This window comes from Arachis hypogaea, chromosome 19 (genome assembly GCF_003086295.3).
Source record: "Arachis hypogaea cultivar Tifrunner chromosome 19, arahy.Tifrunner.gnm2.J5K5, whole genome shotgun sequence".
NCBI classification, from domain to species: domain Eukaryota; kingdom Viridiplantae; phylum Streptophyta; class Magnoliopsida; order Fabales; family Fabaceae; genus Arachis; species Arachis hypogaea.
In genome coordinates, this window is record NC_092054.1 from 1,382,161 (window position 1) to 1,399,605 (window position 17,445).

Consider the following 17,445-nt stretch of genomic DNA (forward strand, 5'->3'; position numbering starts at 1 on the left):
AGAGTCTGATTTCTGTACTTCAAATTTTTTTATTTTTTTTACCATAAATCAGACGGTCTGATTTGTGTACCTCTCACAAATCAAACGGTCCGATTTCTGTATCTCTAATAAATCGGACGATCCGATTTCTGTTTCTTTAGTTAAACGATTCCACATTTGAGTATAACACCCCAACAATCCATATTTTAAAAAAATACTACTACCACTCCAATATTAAAAATAAAAAGTTCTTACATAGCATGTAGCATTAGTTAGTAGTTGGTGAGTATAATTTAGGGTAAAAAACATATTTAAGTCAAGGGAAGAAACTTGTTACACAAATCAGCCAAATAAAAATCTGATTCATCAATCAACCAAAGCATATTATTATGTAATTCGAAGCAACTTCTTTCGAATTACATTCCTACATAATTCGAAACAATATAGTTCGAATTATGCATAAGCGTTTTGTGAAGGTATATCGAAGCAACTTGGTTCGATTTACTCCTTGGTTTTGTTTCTATATAATTCGAATGGGGCTGATTCGAATTACTATGCATTGAGCTATTACTCTATTACAAATTTTTATAGTATTCCAAACATATTTTAAGTTATTTTTAAAAATTATTTTACATAGAATAAAATTTTTTTTGTGGTATAATTTAAAAAAATATTAAAAAAATTTATTAAATTATATATTTACTCAAATTTTAAATATAATACTCTTCTACATAATTAATAATTTAAAAATTAAAAAATTATTTTATTTCATGCGAAATAATTAAAGAGAAGACTAAATTTAAAGATAAATATTTATGCATGTAGTCAAATTTTAAATAAAATACTCTACATAATCAATAATAATTTAAAAATTAAAAAAATATTTTATTTCATACAAAACAATTTATATTTACCTCAATCTATTATTTATACAATGTTATAGCATCTAAAAAAAAGTTAACAAAAAATTCAAGAAAAAAAATCTTTATTGAAATGTATAATATCCACCAAACGTGTCGCTTTTCAATGTTGCTTGTCCAAACAAAATCTCATCAAATCGAAGACACACTCTCCCAACAAGATCATGAATGGACGGCTCAGATTGTTCCTTCTCACTTTCTCTCTCATCATCTTCTCTAGAGAGAGAAACAAATATGAATGAAGGAAATGAATGAATGAATGAAACAATGCACAGCACATTGTTTTCTCTTTCTTCTTTCTCTATCCGAAAAAGAGGATGATTCACCCATTCTCTGCAAGTTCCCTCACCCACATTCATATTCCATGCAATTTCGCCACTTTTCTCTAACCCCATCTTTAAAAATCTAATCTTTTTCTCTTCCATTGCTTATTTTCTCTGCTAAAGTCAAAAGTTTTCACCTTAGCTTGAACTTGAAGAGATTTTATTACTACTATAATAATTACATTAAAATGGCTATAGCTATGGCTGCTTGGAGTCTTGGACCTCAATTCAGTGCTTTTGATAGCACCAACAGCTTTAGACCTTTGGAAAGGACAATTTGTGTTGCTCCTTCATTGAAGACTTCTTCTGGGTTTGTTGCAACTACTGCTACTAAGCTATCATGCATTATTCACAGCAGAAGGTAAACTGAGCTATTGATTACTTTTTATTTGTTGTTTTTTCAAATCTCTTTGACCATACTTGTTGATAGATAATCATTTCATAACAATTCTATTTTCTGTTGATGATTAGTTGATTTGAATGTTCTTTGGTAGTTATTGTTGTTGTTGTTTTTGCTGCTGTTTTTGTAATGCATGGAATTGTAATTTACTTAATTCAATTAGTACTTCTAAGAACTTTTTGTTAATAGTGATCCTGTGGTACTGATGTTTGGATCCTCTGCTCACTGCTTATGGTAATATTCAATTCTGGCAAATGATTTGTTCTATTTCTTCAGCCCCAATGTTTCTAGCTTGAATGATATCTGGTTGTATCATATGTAGAGTTGAAAACTTAATGGACTTATATGTAGTCAGATTCTGATTAAGGAGAAAAAAAAATTGCAGTTATTTCTTTTGAATTTTAGCTCATGTGCACTTTACACCACTAAAATTTCAAAATGTGTGATTTTTCGACACCCTGAGGTTGTCAAATAGTGCATAAAAAGCCTTTTTTTATTAAAGTTCCAAGATTGTAAACTTCACAAGCCAAAGTTCAAAGGGGTTAATTGTATATTTTAGTCTGATTAATTAAACTAGGAAGTAAAGTGCTGAAAGTGAACCATGAACTATTGAACTTCTATATTATTGCCAAATGTTGGTTTTTTTTTTTGAAGGCTATTGAACATGTAAAATTTGCAAAGTGAGTGTGGTAAGATGTAACCTTCAGCTAGGACTGCATCTGAAAGATGTGTCCATTTGTTTTATGTTAATTGTATGTACCCTTTTGTCAGATTGTCATCTTCCGGAACTACAATTATACCCCGAGCAGCACCTGTTACTGATGTGGAGGTATTGCTATTTAATGTAATATCAGCATATATGAATGTTGCTTGTTGCATGTGAATGATCATTGCTTCATTTTTTCTAGTCTTCTTGACTGCCATTGGTGAAAATTTGTTTTTTTTTTTTTTATTCTGTTTCTGTGGAGAACAGGATGGAAACCAAGGCATCACCGATACCGTTCCAACTCCAATAGTTATAATTGATCAAGACTCTGATCCAGATTCAACCGTGGTCGAGATAACTTTCGGTGATCGGCTTGGGGCTCTTCTTGATACGGTTGGTTAGCCATGCTTTGACTTAATTTAAGCTCTTATTAATTCTTCCTTTTTATATATATATAAATTTCTATATTGCCACAACATAGAATTTGTGGATTTCCAACTTTCTCTTTTATTTGGTTTTGTTGAAACATATTTGATAATGTGCATCAATAAAATTTACTCTCTGTATGGTTGCAGATGAATGCACTAAAAAACTTGGGTCTCAATGTTGTTAAGGCAAATGTTTTTCTTGATTCCTCTGGCAAGCACAACAAATTTTCGATCACAAAAGCGTAAGTGCGACATCATTACACATTATTTATGTGATGTTCATAATGCATGTTACTATCCAACCATTGTATGTCTCATTAGGACTAATATCTTGGATCAGGTTTTTCAATTAGCTTTTGTATTAATTCATTGGATATGTATGTTGCTGGAAATTTGTTTACAGTGATACTGGCAGAAAAGTGGAAGATCCGGAGTTGTTAGAGCAAATTCGTTTGACAATTATAAATAATCTAATTCAATATCACCCGGTATGCTTCCCTGACTATTCTCCTTATCATTGAAGCATGGTTTTGTTTAGATGCCGATAGCGATTCCTCTGCTGATTAGAGTTACATGTTTCATACTGGTTTAGGAATCAAGTTCCCAATTGGCAATGGGAGCAGCTTTTGGACTTTTACCTCCAAAAGAGCAGGTGATTAATGTCTACATTTTATTTTCACTCATTATGGTAATAATTGGTCATTGTAGAAATAGAGCTAAATTAGAAAGTAGGATCTGGTGTTCATTAGACCTTTAATTTCAATCTCTTTAATCTGTATTTCTTGATCTTAAACTGCAGCATAAAAGCTTGAGGAAGCGAAGACGGTAGAGTAAATTTTTAGGGCCACTTCTTGAATCTTAATAGAACTTGCAAATATTCATCAACAATGTAGTTGACTATTCATCTCTGGACTCTGATGACTAATCTTCTCTGAACTTAATGATCATTTTTCATATCTTTCAGGTTGATGTGGACATAGCAACCCACATAAACGTTTCCGCCGATGGTCCAAATCGAAGGTAAAGCATACATTTTCTTGCTTCTTCCTTACATAACTGAAATTCTGATCCAAATAGCCTCACATAGTTTTTGAGGTCTTAAAAAAAGTGCTCAGTTCCGCATTTGAATTATTATGTGTTACTTCTTCTGACCAATACATATATGCAATTGCTTAATGCTTTTTTTTTATATGTTTTTCCTTTTTGTAGTTTGTTATATGTTGAGACAGCTGATCGACCGGGATTACTGGTTGATCTTGTAAAGATTATTACTGACATAAACATTGATGTTGAATCTGGAGAATTTGATACTGAGGTATGTATATCATGTTACATTATTATGGCCTTCTAGTAATTCAAAACTATTTTTATCAATTAAATAACTCATTAAAAAAATGGTGAAATGTGCGAATCTTATCGAAAATCTTCGTTGCCGAATCTAGGGTCTCTTGGCTAAGGCAAAGTTTCATGTTAGCTACCAAGGCAAAGCAATTATCAGGCCTCTCCAGCTGGTAACATTATTCCTCCATTGATTCATAAGAAATCAAGATTTCTTTACATGCAAGTAACTAAATGTGTGTTTATTGAGAAAGTTGTAGGATTTGAATTATCTCTATAATTTCTATTATATGAGAATGAATTGTATGAGAGAAGTTGGTTTTACATGGTAAAATTACTAAAAGAAAAGTGTGGAATGGTTATTTATATTATTAAATAATTAAATACTTAGAGTCAATTTGATAAAATCATAGTAGTTGTGAAATAATCAACTTTTACTTATAATCATAAGCTTCAAAAGGTTAATTAACTTTTTCTACTAATTGGCAGGTTCTTGCTAACAGCTTGAGATATTTCTTAAGGCGTCCATCAACTGAGGAATCCAGTTTTTAATGGTATCTCTTGGTACAAAAATACAGAACAATGTATTTTCCCTTTGGAATACATGGCCACCATGGAATTGTATAATGCTTTGCATTCTTTTACTTTGGTCATTTAATGGAGAATGTAGTTAAAAAAAAAAACCCTTAAAACATAAAATTGTGTTTCACATGGATAGGATTGTAAATTACTACCGTCTATTTTATTATTATACAACTAAAAATTGTATGAAAATCTAAAATGCTAGAATTATGTGTAAAATGGTATGAGTCAAATCCAAACCGATCTAAATTAAACCGCTCATCCAATCCGATTCAATCCGAAAACCGATTAAAACCGCACTAATTCGGATTTGATTGGATTCTATTTTTTGTAAACCGCTGGATTGGATCGGATTTCGGATCTACTTTTTATAACGATCCAATTTAATCTAAACCGCACAATGTGCTATAATATTATTATTTTATTATTATATTTACAATTATATTTATAACATGTTTAATTTGTTATACATTTTTCTATTATTTATGTATTATTATTATTTAATAAATATTTTATATTCAAAATGTTATTTATTTATTTATTTTAACTAACCTATAATTTTATTTCTATTGTTATGTTATCATTAGTTTTTTAAGATATTGTTAAAACTTGTTATGTCATTGTTGATTATTTAAAATTTGATGTTGAGACTTGTTATATGTATTTAATTTTTTTTATTTAAAAACCCACAAATCCAAACCGATCCAAATCGCTTGTAATCGGATCGGATCGGATTTCCAAAAAAAATTTATCCAATTCAAACTACACCGCACATTAATTAAGCGTTTGGATCAGATGACTTTTTCCATTAAAACCGAACCAAATTGCACCGCGAACACCCGTTATGAGTTGATACCATGCCACCTAACGCTCACATAACAATTTTGCCACACCTAGCATCCATCTTTATTAAGTCCCTCTCACAACTTACACATGAATCTCCAAACATATTCACCTACCTATTTTCCAATTTTCACATGAATATTTGTTTACACTTATATACAAGACACACAACAACATGAAATGACTAGAATCATCAACAATTACTCTATCTAAAATTGTTAGTATTTGGATTGTTTAGTAGTAATTAAATTGTTCAATTTTGGATCAAATTATGGCTTGTTGTGTGATGATTATGGATAGAGCTTAATTAATCATTGCAATTTCATTAGTTACTTTACATCTTACATTGACATGAAAAAAAAAAGACTTTACCAAGATCTCCACCATTTGAACTATCTATAAGACTAATTCTGAAACTCAAACACTTCATTCAATTAGTAACTCTTCCTCTCTTTTTTTTTTTTTGTTTATTAGAATTTAGGGTTTTAGAGTTTAGAGTCAAAAATCTCGGGGATCAACAAAAATAACTGGAGAAGAGGATTTAGAAGTCAACCAATCGGACGGCTCACATTTCTTGTCAAGATTCTTGATGCACCACATGTCCTCAGCCCATGAGAACTTGGTCCAATGTGGGACAGCCTCTCTAACTGGGTCCCTTAGGCCCAACTCAGCCACAATGGCCCCACATCCACCATCATCTCTAGCCATATTGTGCACAAGTCCACATAGACCCTTCATGAGTTGTTTACCATATTTTCCCTCCATGTGTAGACCAAAAAGACAATAAACCCCAAATGGCCTAAAAACATCAGGGAATGAAGGTAACCTTAGCCATGGCATCCATTCATCTAACAACCTTGTACCTGCACAACAAGCATGTGCTAATGGTGACACACCCTTCAATTGCAATTTGAACACTTCTTTGGTGTTCCAAACACTTAGTATAGCATAGCTTGGAGGGAGAATACCCATTTTAAGATCGAATTTCGTCATATTCTTCTTTGGTATTGCTATAAAAGTCCCCAGATTGAGTTTGTTTGACAAAATTACGTCCATATCCTTAGGATAAAATTCCGAATTCGCGAAGATATAGTTGTACATCGACTCGGCTAGGCGCACTGGAAGCCGAAGCATGGCGATTTTGGAGCTTATTGGCTTGTAGTGAGCATGAACAGGTTGCACTAACATGGTTAGAGTCCTAAATTTTGAGTATCCACATTTTTTTGTGAACAAATTGAGTGAAGGCTCATTTGTGCAATCAGTTGCCATATATGCATAGTTAGCACCTTTTTGCTTGCACCATTCTTCTAAATGTTCAACTAACTTTGTGCCAATGCCATATCTCCTGCATGTGCCAATAGAACCTTTAAACTTGTTATTTCCTTCTCAACTATCACACCATTTTTATTTTATCTTTTGCTTTTGTCCTTTAGCTTTTAACTTCATTTCTTTATTTTTCTTAAAGTAGAGATCTATATTGAAAAGTATCAAACATGAATTATAATTAATCAATCAAGATTACCAAACTTTCTATTTATTTCATAAAATTTTGTGAGATCATATATCTATTATTTTTTCAGTATTTACATATAACCTATGATGCATAGACACTGACACGGACATGGGACACAACACGATATGGGACACGCCAACACGCGAATTTTAAAATTTTATATGATACGGGGACACGTATACATATAAAATATAAAGTATTTTTTAGATAAATCATAATGATATTTTGATATTTTATTGATATTAAAATATAAATTAAAATTTTTAATTATTTTTAATGTTTTATTTTAATTATATTAAGTATTTAAAATATTTTTTATTTTAATAAATAATAATATATACTATATCTAAATTTATTTTAAAAATATATGTTAAGAATAAGACAGGACATGCTGACACGTGATGGTATTTAGGTGTGTCCGGAAAAGAATTTTTTATTTTTTATTAAGACACGTTCGGACACCACAGACACGCGTGTCGGACGAATGTCGTCATGTCCGAAATGTGTCCGACACGCGGACACGACAACTCAACGAAGTGTTCATGCTTCATAGCATATAACTTATATTATTATATAATAAATTATGAAATAAAAAAATATATATATACTAAAAATAATGAAACAAGAATTAATTAAAATGAAGAGGGAGATGATGTGGATGATTTGAAGTGGGCAGAAAAAGTGGACTTTTGTGGAGCTTATTATTAAGAAGTTAGGACCAATATTTAGTGATATAGTTGAAATTAAGAATAAGACATGGTATCCTATCCAATTGTTAGTTTGTTGCTAAAGTAGCCTTGTATTAGTGGATACATGTGTCAATGACAGCCTAGCTTACCTCTCCTTTATTCACACTTTCCATGATACGAGGATCAATAACCTTCTCTTTTTTTTAGAATCTAATCTCCCCACCACTTCTTTTTCACTCCATTTTCTTTCTTTTTTTTTTTAATTATTTTATAAATAATAATAGGCAATGGCAAACAGAACAGAAGCAAAACACACTTTCTGAACTGACTTTTGTGGAGAATACACAACACTAAAAATGCTACTAACTTTTACTTGTGCTATTAAGAGATAATACTCAATTTGATCCCTGAAATTACACTCGAGTCTCAATTTACTCCATAAAATTTTAATTGCCTCAATTTAATTTCTAAACTTTTCAATTGATTCTGTGATGGAAACTACTGTAGGGACTAACGTGATTAAAATTTAAAAAGTTCAGAGACTAAATTGAGGCAATTGAAACTTCAAAGACTAAATTGAAGTTCGAGTATAACTTCAGGATCAAACTGAGTATTTTGTCTGCTATTAATAATAAAATGGTTTAATTTGTGACATCACAGAAAATTGGATATCATTTGTGTTATATATTATTGCATGTAATAAATGGGACCAAAAGACAAATGTTTTATATATTTATTGTGTATGTCTTGTAAACTAAATTAATAAATAAATAAATAAATAATATAATAGGAAACAGAGAATTTATTTAGAGAGTGTAACTAACCTGTGTAGAGGAGAGACTCTGAGTCCTAAGATATAAGCAAGCTTTATATGAAGTGATGAATTCCCCTTTGTAACTGTTTTCACACACCCTCTAATCACTCCAACTACTTCTCCTTCTCCATATTCTGCAACCTTTTTAAACCCCAAACATATAAAACTTTCAAACTTAAAACATAAATTATATATTATGCAATCTAAGCAATATACTCTACTTCAATTTGAACATCATCTATGGGTTCACATCTACTACTTTTCCTTTTTTCCAAAAAAAAAAAATTAAATTTATATTATATCTGTTAAAGATATAACCATTAATATCACATTGTCCTATCCATTGTCAAAAAGAACCGCCATTTTAATTCAAGAAATTGTGGCGGTTTTTAAAAAACCGCCGCAATAACTAGAATGGCGCTCAGAATTACGTCGCTTTACGAAACCGTCATTATTAATAATAATGACGGTTCAAACCGTTGTAAATACTAAAAAAACCGCCGTTTTTATCAAAAAAAATTTTAGTATAATTATTAATGTTACTTCCTCTTATCAACTTAAACTTTTAAAATGAGTAATTTTATGATAATATCAAATAAACAGTAAAAACAAGTTGAAAACTCTTGTCGATTAAAAATCGTTAAATTACAATTTACAACAATAACAAAATATTATCCCACTAAATAAAATCGACTATGCAGATCAAACGATATTATTGAGTTCGAAACGGTTCTACTAAAATATGTAAATTAAGGAAAGAGTTAGTAGATAAAGAACCTACTCCATTGACATTTGATGAGATTGGGTAGATATAATTATAAAAAATTACCAGCATGAGATGCAAGTGAAAGTGACGGATACGGCAAATGGGGTCTCCCATGAGGTCAGTGAGAAGAGAAGGCTTCCCTCTCTGTCCAACTTCACAAAGCTTCTCAAGTTTCTCAACTTCCATTTTGTGTCTCTCTTCATCATACTCTCTCACCTTCACTTCTTCCATCTTTGATGATGATGTTTCTCTTTCATCAGCTGCTATCTTCATAGACATGACGATTGATCAATGATGTATAGTTAATTATTTGCAAAGAAAGAAAGAAGAGTAGATACTAGATATATAGTGTATGTATGTGTATGTATGTTCCTTCTTGCGTGTTTGATGTGCTATAACTAACTCTATATATATATATACTCATCATATATTTATATGGTAAGTAGTTCATAGAACCACAAAGAATATATGTTGCCTTCAAGTGGTTAGAGGGACTCCAATTATCATATTAATTTAAATCCAACGTACTATATTATATATAAATAAAATTTATTATTTTTTACTAATATTTTGCCAATTTTAAATTCTACATGCTACATTTTATGAATAATAATATATAGTCAGAAAATATTATTATTTTTTGTTAGTATTTTATCAGTAATAATTTATACTTATATTTTCAGATATTTTACAGACAAAAAATATATAATTTATATTTATATCTTTTAAAATTTATACACATAAATTAATAATTTTTTTATTAAAGACAATTTAATATTTGTGCTAGTTAAATAATAACAAAAGATATTAAAATTTTTTGAGATAATATTCAATTTGGTCTCTAAAATTACACTTGAGTCTCAATTTAGTCCTTAAAATTTTAATTGTTTCAATTTAGTTCCCAAACTTTTCAATTGATTCTGTGACGGAAACCACTGTAGGGACTAACGTGATTAAAATTTAAAAAGTTCAGGGACTAAATTGAGATAATTGAAACTTTAATGACTAAATTAAGGCTCGAATGTAACTTTAGGGATCAAACTGAATATTTTCTCAAAAATTATTGATTCTCACAAATTTCTCAAACTCTGTATCACAAATTTTAAATCTCTAAATCATAATATATGATTATACTCATGAACCAAATGATTACACGTATTTAAAACTTTATTAAACTAATTATTATTAACTATTATATATATATGTATGTGTGTGTGTTCTTTTATTATTTTTTAATCAAATGTAATTGATATATATGAAATTAAATTATATATTTAAGCTACGAATTCTAATGGAATATGCAGAAGTGGCGTCTCCCCCACAAAGTCTAGTGGAGTTATATTATTTATTTACTTATTGGAAAAGAAACTATAAAGAAAATCTAGATTTGCATTGTGTTGTTTCTAGTTCCATATATGGTATTACATCATGCTAATATCTTCTTTTGTTTGTAGTGCGTGATCCAATACACCATCTCCATATTCAAATTAAATATCCACAATAATATAGTGCCCTAGTTTTTATATATATTGTTTTTGGGTATAGATAGAGATAATTAATTAATAAACCACAAATTATTTCCAATTATTTCAAGTTAAGAGGTACACTATATATTTAATTTCACAATGTGCAAAATAGTTGTGGGGATAATGATTTCTTGTAGTTTGTATGGTGATGTTTAAATGATTATTGATAACAACTATGACAACAAGGTAGCATGCTTAAGGTAAGGTTTATCTAAGGTCAAAGTCATGATGACCTAGCTATGCACAATAATTGTCCTTTCCTTTTTAATTTCAAGGGTTTATATCATCTCTATCTAAAATTTCAAGACTTTAAATTTCTAGAGTTTATTTGAACTTTGAAATTTGTAATAAGATAAGCCTTAGCTAGCTCTATAACTATGTCACAAGTTGAAAATACCAAAACAAACCAATTTTTGTTGTAAGATATTTTTTCTTCATTCTTGGAAAGTGAAACCATATAAGTTATTAGTACTATATTACGTATACACTAAAATTAACTATTAAAATTAAGGGTAAAGTATATTTTTTGTCCCTAAAATTTGGCAAAAGTTTTAAAAATATCTTTAAGTTTTATTTTATTTCAATTTTGTTCCAAAATTTTTCGATTTGCATCAAATATACTCCCAACGGCTAAATTTTCAAAAAATTTAAGACCAATCTAATAATAATCCATGAAAATGATGTTTGATTTGCTTATGTTGAGAGTTGTTCTTATGAGATTGTTATTGAATTTATCTTAAATTTTTTGAAAAATTACCCGTTAAGGGTATATTTGATGCAAATCGAAAATTTTTGGGACAAAATTGAAATAAAATAAAACTTAGACGTATTTTTAAAACTTTTATCAAACTTTAGAGACAAAAAATATACTTTACCCTAAAATTAATTATTAGTATAAAATATATATTGTAATATAATTAAATACATATTAAAAATAAATTAAATTATATATATATTTATATATAAATATATTAATAAAATAATAACTAATTTTAATGTATGAATAATATTTTTTTTATAAACTAAGGGTAACTTAATTAGTGTGGACTAGTAGATGGTTAAAATGTTCGAATACATGGCTTAGCCCACACATGAAGATTAATTATATGATGAGTTAAGATGAATACTAGTATGTTTTGGAAAAAAAAAGAAAGGACTACAAGATTTTTTAAAAATTAAGATGTGAGAAATAAAAAGTAGAACATTCTAAACTTAAAATTTTAAATTATAATTCTTAAGTCTAAACAATTGATGATATAAAATATAATAAATAAAAAATTAAAATTTATTTCATTAATAAATAATACAATACTACTTACTTAATAATAAAAATATTTAAGAATGAGCTGTTAAAATCTAAAATTAACCCATTTATTTGTTTTCCCCAACACTCATGAGGAAAATTTGATTAGTGCATATTATATGATTGACAAATGTTAGGATGAGTCTTAATATATGATTAATTAGAGTAAATTATTATTTTTAATAATAAAAAAATTAAATATTAATAATTCTAATCATAAAAAATATAAATTAACTTAATATCATTGTCGAACTAATCTAATCATTAAAGAGTGCTAAATTAATTTATATTTTTCATAGTTAAAATTTTGAGCCATCAAATCTTATATGAGTAAAAAATATATCAAATTGTATGTCTTTTTAACCATTTAACTTCATCTTGTATCTTTGGTAAAATCTAAAGATGACAAGTGTTGGGTCACTTTGTATTCTTGGAATCATGATGCCAAATGCATATTTTGAGATGCACCAAGTGTTTGGAAACCCATGACCCTAAACCTTAAGAAAACAAAATCTTTTCCTTTCACCAATTATTGAGGGAGGTGGCATATATATATATATATATATATATATATATATATATATATATATATATATATATATATATATATATATATATATATATATATATAGGTGTTTACCACCCATCATCATATGCACATATTGAGGCCCTTTTTTCAAATGATATAGTACCACCCTTTTGTTTGTTTATTTTTTAGGAAGAGTTTTAAGTATACCGAGAATATCGGTGTTCTAATTATTTTAACCGTTGATTTGAATTATAAAAAATATATATAATATATATTAATTAAAATCAACGGTTAAAATAACTGGAACACCAATATTCTTAGTATATTTGAAATTTTTTCTATCTTTTAAATGAAAGGAAGGTTATCAGGTGTATCGGGAATACCGGTATTCCAGTTATTTTAACCGTTGATCTGAATTATAAAAAATATATATAATATATATTAATTAAGATCAACGATTAAAACAATTGAAATACCGATATTTTCGGGTACACGTGATAACTTTCCTAAATGAAAAATGGTTTTGGCAAGTGTTATAGATATATTTAAAATAATAACTTCAAAAAAAAAAAAACAAATTAAAGGGCCTTCAATGGCTACACATGTCCCTAGAAGCTTCCCTCTACCCTATATATATATTTTTTAATATAAGATGACGTGTAATGTTTCTAAATAAGGGTAGCTTTTCATTTTTGTATATAGGACATTGTGGTCCAAATGTACTAGAAATTACCACTTTGGGAATATAAAAATTTATCATAGAATATTTAGAACAATATGAGTCCTAATCAATGCAACTACTTGCTCCAAATGATACATACAAATGGTACAAAAACAAAAAGAACACTTTCTTGGAGATGAGGAACAATAATAATTAAGAGAAGTCTAGATGCATGCATAAGAAAATTAAAATATGCATATACCAAAGTTTTTCGAAATTATTTGATGGTGTGAAATATCACTAAAATGTGGTGACGGTCATGTTGGAATTGCAAAATGTGATTTGCCATATTAATAATATTTACAAATTAAAGTCTATGAAGGTGTGATTAGGCTATGTAATAATTTGACATGAACAAGTTGTTGTGTTAATTTTTGGGTGTTGTCCTTTTACCATGACAAATTCCATCAAAGTTTTTAATTTTGGTAAATTAAAATCGTGTAGTTAATTAATTGCCTCTTTCTTTCTTTGTCCAACTCCTCAAGTATATTGTATAATCATACCAACGTGTTTAATGTTTTAGATCAAGATTTTGGTAATAGGCCAAACCTAATATTCTTTTTTTTTTCCTTGCATATATAATTAGATTAATTATTTTATTGGTTCTTATATAGTTTTATTAAATTTTTAATTAGGTCTCTGTATTTTTTTAATTGGGTATTTATATTATTTTTAATTTTATAATTAGATTATTTTCATATTAAAAACGTTAAAATTAACATAATATTTCTCCCAAAATACATACGATCAAAGATCTAATTAAGTTTTTAATTATAAATACCTTTAATTTATAAAGAAATATTCAGGTAACTCTAACATTTTTTATATTAGAAATGATCTAATTATAAAATCAAAAGCAGTGTAAGTATCCAAATAAAAAGAAAAAAAATATAAAAATCTAATTATAAATTTAATAAAATTATAGAGACCAATAAAATAATTAAACCTATATAATTCACTTTTGAGTTTTGGTATGGAATAAATTATTAGCTTTATATTTTTTTAAAATAAACAAAATTACAGGATATATTAAGTAGTCTATTATACTCAATGATTACGGGTAAATGAAAAAAAAAAAAAAAGATGTGAAACATTCTCAACTATATTGTTAAACAAAATTTTGAATAAAAAAATATAGTAGTTACTTTTATTTATATTATTGAACAAAGACAATAACCCTTAATAAAAGCATATATACTTCTGTATGTATATTTTTTTTTTTTTACAATTTTTCAAAACTATAAATTTTACCCAATAATATAAGTGTCATAAATCAAGGTGTCAATTAAGTTTGGCTGAAAGATTTTAATATTGAAGAATTATGGGTGTATATATATTTAAAATGGTTTTAATTACATTGTGTAATTAACACATATATGGAAGTAAGCAATTTGTTAGTGACTTAGTGGTAAAAAAATTAATGAAGGCAAAAAACTCTTTTCAGAGGAAGCTCAAGTAAATAATAAATTAATAATAGAGTTAACGAGTTTTTTCACTTATAGATTAATTTTTGATGTCCATATCTATGTATTATATTATTTTAACCCATCTTTTTGCAAAACACCATTTTTGTTTCCATTTAAAAAATAAAAAATGGTTAAGTTTAATTTATATCAAATTTTGTGAGTAAAATTGATCAAAGTGATTGGTATGATACTTAAAAGGAAAAGTATAGGTAACCAAGTGTGTAATCAGTCAAGAATTAAACAACTCAATTAATTATAATTATTAATAATTAATTTTAAATTTTTTAAATTCAAAATTTAAATAATTAAAAATTGATTAAGTAAATCTAATTAAAATTTATAAAAATCTTATTTTTCCATATCTGTAATACAAAAAATTCGAAAAATACATTAAAAAATATCTATTTAATATGAAAAAAAAAACATCATAATGTTTAGCAAAAAAAAAAATATCTATATATATCAACTTACCTTTGTTAAGACGGACTTCAAAATCCAATTTATTAGAAAATTAACAGAAATTGGCTGGATCCTAATTGATTCCCTAACAGAACTCTACTTAAAAATATTTGTCTAATTTATCAAAAAATTTAAAAATTAATATTTAATTTTAAAATATAAAAATAAATAATTATTAAAATTTTAAAATTTATCATAAAAAATAAAATAAATAAAAATTAAATACTAAATTATAAACACCATAAAATTCACTCCATCAACTATATAAAATGGACAGCTTCACTATTGCTTTTGAGAGTAGACTTTTGTGACAGATTGGTTTACATGGAAACTTTTTTTTCTATTAAAAAGAATAAAGTCAAAATAGTGAAGATGAAAGCCGTAATCTAAAAAACACATAAATATATCAAAACAAAAGATTTTTAATGCCAAATCTTTTGCAGAAATTTGATGCCTAGAAAACAAAGGAAAAATGATGTGACTGCTTTGGTGAGGTTTAAATGTTGCATATGCACTTGCCTACCAATTAAGCTTAGCTTGTGGTACTAACTTAAATTTAAATCACAAGTGAAAAGTAAACATAGATTCTTGTACCCAAAAAGGGAAAATTGGAAAAGATGTTAAATGATACTTACTAACATGCTTATATGTAGACACATGTAAATTTACATCACTCAGATTCACTATTATCTTCCTATATAACATTAAAGTTTATATTAGAGGGTACGTACCAAGTAGGAGAAATATAAGCCATTCATAAAATCTTTTTTTTTTTTTTTTAAATTAATGGCTAAAACAAATGGTGAATCTATGCTCTATGTTCTCACTCTTTTTATGATCAATATTTTCCATACTCCTAACTAGGGTTCTCACTCTTTTTATGATCAATATTTTCCATACTCCTAACTAGGGCTGGTTTAGAGTGTATCCTACTGTATCCTATTCGCACTTTATATATAACACATATTTTATAAAAATTAGGTATATAATGAAGAAAGTGAGAGTTGAATTCACAACTTTCTTTATGTAATGACTTACAATAAGTGAACAACCACTAAAACTAATTAGTTAATTTAGTAATTTAGAGCATTAGTTTTTTATTTTTTATGTTATTAATATATATACAATTCAAAATAATTGAATTTTATATTTATTTTAAAAAAATTTGATATTTCTGCGGGTAGGGTAGAGTAGGGTAGGGTTTAGAATTTTAGGGTGCAGGTAGAATTAGGGTTGAAAGATTCTCAACCCGCAGATAAAATAGAGTAGAATTATTTTAATAAAATTTTCAACTCATGGATAGAGTTAGGGTAGAGTCCAAACCTTACCCTACCCTACCTATTGCCAGCGCTACTCCTAACTATGATACATTGAAGAAAAACAAGTAAAATGTCCTAATTAAGTGTTAGATAAAGAAAAATCAAAGGTATAATATATATGTCCCTCCTTTATATTTATATTTATGGGGAGTCAATTTTTTTATTCAATGTCAATTAATTTTTTTGAAATTATTTTTTAAATTTAAATTAATTTAAATTCTGAATTTTAAAATTTAAAACTTGAATTTAAAAAAAAATAATTTTGCAATATATAAAAAATTGACTAATATTAATTAGTTAAAAGTTATTTTTTTATATTTATTTTATTTATTTATTTTGATGTTAAAATATCACGTTTTAAAATATGTTAAAAGCTAACTAAAAGTTATATATATATATATATATATATATATATATATATATATATATATATATATATATATATATATATATATATATATATATAAAATTTTCATTCACTACCACAGGCAATAATTGACTACAATAGCAAATAGATATTCGATTCTAAATTTACATATGATCAATGGCTTAGGTATATTGAATTAGGAAAAGTATATCGGTAGATAATAAGAATATTAAATAACATGATCAATAAATATGTCGGATATTTAATTTAATAGGTATGTAGATGATTATGTTCATTATTTTTAATTGGATGGTTATTTTTTTTTATTCGATTTACTCATGCACATTTAATAATGACTGAATGTTTAATTTACTAGATGTACAGATGATTATTCTAATATTAAAATTTAAAAAATAATTTGAGATATAATATTTTTTATTTTATTAGGTTAATT

The 17,445-nt window shown here is 27.3% G+C and overlaps 2 protein-coding genes across 3 annotated transcripts; one reads left to right on the top strand and one right to left on the bottom strand.

The window, feature by feature from the left end:
• Window positions 1-954: 954 nt before the first annotated feature.
• Window positions 955-4,795, top strand: LOC112776248 (ACT domain-containing protein ACR11). The gene is made up of 10 exons (XM_025820326.2): window positions 955-1,583; window positions 2,394-2,451; window positions 2,596-2,721; window positions 2,904-2,998; window positions 3,160-3,244; window positions 3,349-3,408; window positions 3,721-3,776; window positions 3,966-4,071; window positions 4,199-4,267; window positions 4,584-4,795. Exons 1-10 carry the CDS (start codon window positions 1,411-1,413, stop codon window positions 4,644-4,646), a joined length of 891 nt encoding a protein of 296 aa, XP_025676111.1. The 5' UTR covers window positions 955-1,410; the 3' UTR covers window positions 4,647-4,795.
• A 1,011-nt stretch (window positions 4,796-5,806) lies between these two features.
• On the bottom strand, window positions 5,807-9,811 carry LOC112776249 (probable N-acetyltransferase HLS1). 2 transcript variants are annotated; one of them, XM_072227074.1, is made up of 4 exons: window positions 9,365-9,720; window positions 8,546-8,676; window positions 6,488-6,864; window positions 5,807-6,382 (listed from the first exon to the last, which is right to left on the bottom strand). In XM_072227074.1, exons 1-4 carry the CDS (start codon window positions 9,578-9,580, stop codon window positions 6,018-6,020), a joined length of 1,089 nt encoding a protein of 362 aa, XP_072083175.1. In that variant the 5' UTR covers window positions 9,581-9,720; the 3' UTR covers window positions 5,807-6,017. The 2 variants fall into 2 exon arrangements, with proteins under 2 accessions (XP_072083175.1, XP_025676112.1); XM_025820327.3 differs by having other exon boundaries at window positions 5,807-6,864; window positions 9,365-9,811.
• Between the last annotated feature and the right edge of the window lie 7,634 nt (window positions 9,812-17,445).